Source organism: Bombus affinis, chromosome 9 (assembly GCF_024516045.1).
Source record: "Bombus affinis isolate iyBomAffi1 chromosome 9, iyBomAffi1.2, whole genome shotgun sequence".
NCBI classification, from domain to species: domain Eukaryota; kingdom Metazoa; phylum Arthropoda; class Insecta; order Hymenoptera; family Apidae; genus Bombus; species Bombus affinis.
The window spans coordinates 8,413,757-8,422,055 of record NC_066352.1 but is presented as its reverse complement, the minus strand read 5'-3'; the positions used below and the strand labels follow the sequence as shown (position 1 = coordinate 8,422,055).

Here is an 8,299-nt window from a genome sequence, read left to right as displayed (position 1 = left end):
TCATTAGTAAATTCACTAATTCGCAGATTAATATTCACGAAGTGATTTTTACTTTTATTTAATGTAAATATGTCATATTGTTTCTTTTTTCATTTACTTTTTTCTGTTTTCATTTTTATTTTTGTTTTGACAGAGCATGATATAAATAAGGGAAATATACACTAAATTTGGCTATTTAAAAGAAAAATGAAACTGATTTTGATTGCAAAACATTCTTATTAGTTTTCTTTTAACTTATACCATGTAATATCTCAATATACATGCAGCAGTACATCAATATCAATTTTTAGTTACATCAGTTAATAATAAAGTTTATTTTCTGCAGTTATATAAAAGATAAATCGTTTCATCAACAGTACGTCGCGTGCACAGTATTTTTATTCCAAATAAGATTGATATTGTTTAATGTTATATGTATTTTAATATCTTACTATCGAATAAAAATAAAAGAGGAATAATTAATAGTTAAATGGTATAGTAATTCGTCAATTAATTTGCTTAGTTTATATATAATGTATATTAGCGTGAATTTACTGATAAAAAGATTAATATAAATACAAAAGATATACACACTTATATATAAATAAATAAATAAATAAATATATGTATATATATGTATATGTATATATATGTTTATATATATACATACATATATGTGTATATATATATATATATATATATATAAAATTGGATAAGCATTAACATTTCTTGATAATGGAGTTTTAGAAAACATAAACAATGTTAAAGTGATTTGTCTTACTTTATGCGTTACCCCATAAATTATGTATAGCTAATTATGTGTATGCTTTGAATATTCGTTTTAATTATCGCTACGGATTATATGTAAAAAAATTTGAAAGTTGATTCCTCTCTATACATTGTCTTTACTAAATGTATGGAATTTAATGTAAGAAATGCTAAACTGTTGGTATATATTATATACCTGTATAATATAAAGTGAGAAATAGACGCACCAATACCTTGGATCGTAATGATCGCTTATTCTGTCAACAATAACAAATCGTAGAGTTACGTAAAACAATTATTTTGTAAAATCAAATGCACAAGGTGGGACATTTTAAGCTTCACATAAGAAGGACTGGTATAGAAAAAGCTTTTATGCTGGCACTGTAATTAAGAAATAAGGTATATAATGATTTCAAGTTAATATCGTTTGAATGGTCCAGGGTAAGGGTGGCATACTGGAATAAAATTGTGATTGGAATGTATGGAAAAAAGGTATATTAGAACTCAGTTCTTTTTTTAATAAGCTCGTCACAAAATCGTGGCTGATAAACTTACGTTAACTCATCCATCAAAATAAACTGTGATTAGATTGAAGTCCAACAGAAATACAATGTATAATGTACTCCGTTTCATAGGCTACAGGCCTAGAAAGTCTGATTTTTTAACTATGAAAACTTGTGTATTATAATATGATCTATGACGTTTGTTTATTACTATGTAAAGTGACAAATTTCAAAATTAAACATTAATTACTGTTATTGGTTTTACTTTTACTTTAAAATCTCACATTACGTTACATGTATTTTATTTGTTAAACATTGTATAGATACAGTTTAGATGAACTATGGCCTAGAGTTATGAATAAGATAGAGGAAACTGAGGTATTCCAGTAAATATGGTGGCAACTACTTCTGCATGTAATTTTATTCAGGGCATAAGGAAACTGCCACTATCTTTGAAACAAGAGACTGACAGTATCTTTACTCAAGATGCAGATTTGATTAAAATTACGTGATCTCTTAAATATTGTTTTACAAAAGACAACAATTATTTGTCACAATACACAAAGCTGAAATGAAACGCTTTGTACGTTATAAGGAATCAAATTATATTATATCATTATATGTATTTAATATTACTTATTGATTAAATAATTGAGATATATCAATCATTATCTTACTATGAACATACTTCAAAATTAAGCGAATAGTAGTTACATGATTTGAAAATTACAAAATATCATACATATTTTGCTGGATGCATAACTGAATGTGAGAAAATTGCAAAAAATAAGTTTGAGTCATTGTTAATATTTGCTGGAAAGCAGGATTTGAAAATTATTATTTTTACGAAATATGACATCGATGATAGTTAATGATGTACAATCACATTGCGTAATTACATAAAACTTTACTGTCTTCCTTCATTATCTTATATTAATATTTCCTATATTATATATATTGATAGCAATTAACGTCAATTATATTAGGTTTCCGTTTTCATTATTTAAGATATGTTTGTAGTAGAATATAGAATATAACAACATTTATTTTGTCTAAGAATATAATTCCTGATATGTAAAAATTATATGTATATTTTGTAGTATTTATTCATTTTGCATTTAATTGTTTTATGTTGTTTTCACAAGATTCTTTAAAACAGAGGAATTAGAAAATTTTAACGTGACTGTTTAATAAGAATAAGTGAATTGTACTTTTCCTAGAATTTAAGTTTTCATTTTGATCAAAATGCGAATAATGGATAAACTTTGACTACCTTAAATGTCTTTATTATCCTGTGAAATATAAATAGACTTTATTTACAAGATTTGTACGAGCGGGTTCATGATATATCACTAATAATTAATAAAATGAAGGAATTTTAAGGATTTCATAATCCAACTCTATATTCTTTTAAAGGGCATACTATACTTTTTATTTCTAGTAAAATAACGGATATTTGACTTTTAAAAAAAGAATAAAACGAGTCTTATATTATTGGAAATATTGGAAGTAGTGTTTGTTTGCATCAACATTGAAATTATGAAATTGCAAAACTCATACATTTGATTGTGATACATATTGCAATGAGTCTTTTCTTTATACTTGAGCTGTCTGGGTTGATCATTATATGTGGGTAGTTTCAACCTACAAAGAACTATAGGAGTAGTAAGAAATATAAATAGTACAGAATAATAAGAAGTGTAAATAACAACAAACATTAAATCTGTTTGAGATTTTCTTCTATTAATATTCATGAATCTTCCAGATCGAGAACAATTCATGGAATCACATTGAATCATGAACCATCTCTGTATCCTGAAAATCCAATAACGTTAGAAGATGCGAAATAAATATTAATCATTGTTATATGTGTATAATCAATTTAAAAATTTCAACAAGTATAAGGGCTTTAATAATTCGACTACTTTAATATTACGTCGATGCAAAGGAACATCATTTCTAATATAAACGTGATATAAAACTCCTTTCATCTCTTTATTTATTCTCGAATGAACTTGTATTAAAGATCCTTAAAAACGTTTGAATTCGCTATTTTTTTTAAGTATAAAAAAGTATAGTGTATACTGTTGAAAAAAGATAGAAGTAACTTTGAAATCTCTAAAAGTCTTCTACTTCAAAAAAAAATTAATATTGGTATGTTATGACTCTCTTAATATCATATAATTTTTATAAATAAAGTTTCCTCATACTTCTCAAAATAGAGATAACGTTAAATAACCAAAGTTATTAATCACCATGTATATTAAAAATAATTGTTTACAGATATTAAACTCAGACACATCCTTGAAGGAAGATACAATTATTTTTTTCTTGAAACAATGATCTAAGAAACAGAAAGTAATTTACATCATATACATTGTGCTGAATATGTTACATTAAAACGTTTCAAGTTGAAGCTTTTAAATAATGCTGCATTTTTTATCGCACATTTACGACGTCAATGACTTTCTTAATGATTTCAAAGAAAGTATAGAAAAACAATAATACGATAATACGACGAAAATCTTCTTAAAATATTTGTAACTACTATAATGACCACTTTTACAAATAACTAAAGGATGTTACGATTAAATACAAGTGAAATAACATAATGAATTAAATATTTAGTGTTTGGAATATTAGCGATGCGTAAGAATACATCACAATATACATATTAAAATCATATTAAAATACGAACAAATACTTTGTTACATACTACTTATAAATTAATTTGGTAAACATTCCTGAACAAGATCTTCGTTTGTCAGTACTTTACAGATAACATATTATGTATGATGAGAAAATTACAATTTGTAAATAAGATTTATTTATCATACTAGGCACTGGACTACAATATCTAAAGTAATTAAATTAACAAATTTCTTAGAAAGTATATGCAAATATTTTGTGCTAATGTATTTTTATTGGTATATTATAAATATTTAATTTTCTTGCATATGTGGCACGACTTGTATAACGAGGAAGTCTACATGCGAAATTTTTATAATTAATATCGCACATTATGTGTGCCTTTATATGTAAACTCGTATACAGAGCCATTCTACAATAAGAAATCAAATTTGTTTAAATTTAAACAGAAAATATTGCAATAAATGTAATTTGATCATTGAGCAAATGTTAGAATATGGTAATATAAAATCGAAACAGAAATCGTTTCTTATACACCTTAATACCTACTGATTGTTGGTCAGGATTTTCTGATGTGCTTCGTGCAATTTCAGATAACAAGTATACGGAATTACACATGCAACACTTTTAATAAAGCGTTGGGATTTATATATTCTATGCATACAACAAAACTTATCTTTCAAGTGGAAAATTTGCATTGCAACAAAGATCGTGTTAAGTATTACTCGAATTATACGCAAAAATTTTATATATTTGCGACATATTTTATAGTAACGGAATTAATTTATACATTTGGGTCCAAATTGTTTATAACATTTCTTCTAAAGATACGAGTGATACAATTTAAACATTTTTTTTTTTTTTTAGTAACGCTGGCCGTTTAATTAGATGAATAAACTTTAATTGAAAAATTTAAGAGTTAATTTAATAATTATTTTTCAATTATTTAAGAACAACATCAAAAAATAATGCGATGATACTATCATTTGGCTCATTGATTTGTATCGCCCAATTATAAATTTATTAAGTTATAATTAAAATATCGATATTTTCTTGTCATTGTCAAATCGCAAAATAATGGAAATGTTCTTGTTAATTACACCGTTGCTCCTGTAATACCTATAATACGTCCTAATACCATCACTTATATTGCGGACGAACTCGTTGTACGTTCAGTGCCTTTTTACATATATCCATATGTATGTAAAAGTCCCAATTGATCCTATTATATTTATCAATATCTTCCAATTTCCACATGAAAGGATTTCGCACTATACAAAATAATCTGTCGAACAGCTCTTATATTCCCTGCCGATCGAAACAAAGGATGATATAAAAGAAGTGTGAAACTTAATTGAATGTTGGCTTATTATACGTAAATACAAAATAAGCCAAATTTAAATTGAGTATTTACGTATACATACATACCTACAAACATATATAATTTAGCATTAGTGTGCTTAATTTAAAATGCATAATTTTTAAAAGTACATGTATATTTTTATAAATTTCGGTATTGATGCGATGGTTTGCTATATAAATAAGTAAATAAATATATAGATATATATATATATAATATAAATATATACATTCAACAATGTATAGAAGATATGTAAGAATATATGACAAAAATGGTATCCATACGCGCATATAATTGTATCTTATAAAGAAAAATATAGAAAAAAAGACAGGAAGTTAGGATACAACCTATATTAGCTTTAAATATTATCTCGTGGCGCAATGTATAAAACAAAATTCAATTACATATATTACATATATAATTTTATGTTTAACGTGTGAAGTTTTCACTATATCTGTAACCGCATATATATTTGTATATAATAGGTTTCTTTGTTGCGTCCATTATATGTTTAGAAATTACTTTGTACATAATATAAATAAACAATAAATGAATAAATAAAGACATATAAAAAACTTTGAAAAGTAAGCATTTATATAGTACGTGTATATATATATATTAGGATTTACTAATACCAACGTATGTAAATTATATTTATTTTCTAACAACTAAAATTTGATATTACCTTCTAATGCTTCTATTTTTCAACAATTTTTATATTTTATGTATTTATCATTTGAATTTATGTGTACTTCATATAAGCGATAAAGAATAAAATAATTAACAGTTTTAAGTAAAACAATAATTCGATTTTAATATTATGGTAGCTTTTAAAACTTTTATGAATCAAATGAGTAAAATCTTGGAGAATGCAAATATTTAAAAAGTGTTAACATTTCTAAATTAAATATAAGTTGCTCCTTATCTTGAAATTGAATTGTAAAAATAATAAATATATTTTAATAAATACCAATAATTTTGTCATTTACTTATACTTGTTATTTCTAAAAACTTAATTTTTAATAGAAATTTTAAGCTATTTCATGTACCATAATTAATATTGAAATATTTGTAGATATTTAATGGTGATGGAATAAAATGAATATAAAATTGAATCAGATTGAATGGAATCTGACCAATAACTGTCGTGTTTCAAGTAATCTGACTTTGAGAATATAAAGTTATATTCTACATATATATTTACCTGAATATTATTAATGTAAATAATTCCGTAGCATTGTGTAATTATTGAATAGTCGAAAAAGACTATTATATATTGTATTTCTTGTCATTTATAACACATAAACATAACCTATAATAATAATAAAGATATATCTATATAACTGACAGCATTAGATATTTTTTATAATAAAAAAATAGTAAATAAATGTTAGTGATGGTCCTGGTAAAAGATTATACTATTATTGTTATACTTTAAGTACAATGATAGTTGTGTAATAAAATATCCAAAAGAAATTATATATACTTATATATACTATATATTATAATATATTTCTAATGATTTGTTTAAGATTTACAGAATGAACGGTTTGTGTTGAATAGATTCCAAAATGAAATATTCCACATCACCACCAGTAAGTAGATGTAATTCACCAGGTCCAGTTGAAACAGGTTCAAATTTACCTATGCCAGTAACTTACAGGTATAAGATCAATCAAAATATTTAAATTTATGACTAGTTTAATAAATTTGAATATTTTTACAAATGTATTTTAGGCAAGATTGTATGGGTGCAGCAACAAAATGTTACAAGTATCTAAGGAAATTATTAAAATTTGAACAAATGGACTTTGAATTTGCATTATGGCAAATGATCTTTTTATTTATATCGCCACAAAAAGTATATAGAAATTTTCAAAATAGAAAGCGTAAGTTACTTTACATATAAAATGATATCACAATGTATTATCACTATGAAAAAGTAAATTTTTTCTAGAGACAAAGTCACAATTTGCAAGGGATGATCCTGCATTTTTGGTACTATTAATGTGTTGTCTATGTATATCTTCCATTGGTTTTACCATTGTTTTGGGATTAGGATTTCTTCAATTTATAAAGCTACTATTTTATATGATATTTATTGATTACCTTGTAGCTGGCTTAATAGTAGCAACAGTATTTTGGTAAATTATATGTTAATGTTATTAAAATTGCATTATATGGTATACATGTTATATATATACATGTGTGTGTGTGTATGTATGAATAAAATATTATAAAGCAAATAATTTCTACTAATTGCAGGATTATAACAAATCGTTATCTAAGAATTGACAAAACCCAGGATGTAGAATGGGGTTATGCATTTGACATACACTTAAATGCATTTTTTCCACCTTTAATCATACTCCATATCGTACAGTTGTTTTTGTACAATGGTAAATTTACTTGTCTCCTATTAATATTTTGCAATTTGTTCTTTTATTAATATCTTCCTTCTTGTATTTATTATTCTAGGTCTTATAAACTATGATACATTTTCATCACGATTTGTTGGAAACACAATCTGGTTAATAGCTATTAGTTACTATATTTACATAACATTCTTGGGTTACACAAGTAAGTACATAAATTTAGTATTATATCATTTGCACATCAATTAAATAATTACGTTTTGTAAAACTAAAAAATTAAAAAAAGCTTGGCTATTATAATTTGGAAAATAAAAAAAGTTAATAAATTCTTTGCATTTATTTCAGGTATGGAAATACTTCACAAAACACATATAATATTATCAACATTACCAATAATATTACTAATGTATATTATGACATTATGTGCAGGCATCAATATTAGTCATTTAGTTATGGAATTTTATCATTATCGAGTTGTTTGAATAAAACTTATTTTATTACAAAAGTTCATTTCAAATTAATTTTTGATACAAGTGTTTATGCATTAAAGCTGAATGAATTATAATTGCTGTGTGTGTGTACCAATTTATATGTAGTTTGGAAAAATTATCAACATGTTTAATAGAAAGTTCTAGGTATTTATTTCTTTTTAAAACAAAATATAT

General features: G+C 24.6%; 1 protein-coding gene and 1 long non-coding RNA gene across 5 annotated transcripts; one reads left to right on the top strand and one right to left on the bottom strand.

The window, feature by feature from the left end:
• Positions 1 to 4,774: 4,774 nt before the first annotated feature.
• Positions 4,775 to 6,648, bottom strand: LOC126920031 (uncharacterized). Its single transcript, XR_007711867.1, has 2 exons — positions 6,464 to 6,648; positions 4,775 to 5,207 (listed from the first exon to the last, which is right to left on the bottom strand). It is a non-coding gene; the product is annotated as an uncharacterized LOC126920031 (long non-coding RNA).
• LOC126920026 (protein unc-50 homolog) lies at positions 6,328 to 8,139 on the top strand. 4 transcript variants are annotated; one of them, XM_050729884.1, is made up of 7 exons: positions 6,328 to 6,478; positions 6,792 to 6,922; positions 6,997 to 7,148; positions 7,217 to 7,403; positions 7,525 to 7,658; positions 7,738 to 7,839; positions 7,980 to 8,139. In XM_050729884.1, the coding sequence occupies exons 2-7, from the start codon at positions 6,831 to 6,833 to the stop codon at positions 8,114 to 8,116; spliced, it is 804 nt and encodes a 267-aa protein (XP_050585841.1). In that variant the 5' UTR covers positions 6,328 to 6,478; positions 6,792 to 6,830; the 3' UTR covers positions 8,117 to 8,139. The 4 variants fall into 4 exon arrangements, with proteins under 4 accessions (XP_050585841.1, XP_050585842.1, XP_050585840.1 ...); XM_050729885.1 differs by having other exon boundaries at positions 6,340 to 6,478; positions 6,823 to 6,922; XM_050729883.1 differs by having other exon boundaries at positions 6,343 to 6,415; positions 6,823 to 6,922.
• The last annotated feature ends 160 nt before the right edge of the window (positions 8,140 to 8,299 follow it).

Coding starts and splice junctions, on each gene's coding strand:
- LOC126920026 (XM_050729883.1), top strand. CDS start 6,358: ATGAATATAAAATTGAATCAGATTGAATGGAATCTGACCAATAACTGT. Junction 6,923..6,996: donor CCTATGCCAGTAACTTACAG/GTATAAGATCAA, acceptor AATGTATTTTAG/GCAAGATTGTATGGGTGCAG. Junction 7,659..7,737: donor ACAGTTGTTTTTGTACAATG/GTAAATTTACTT, acceptor TTATTATTCTAG/GTCTTATAAACTATGATACA.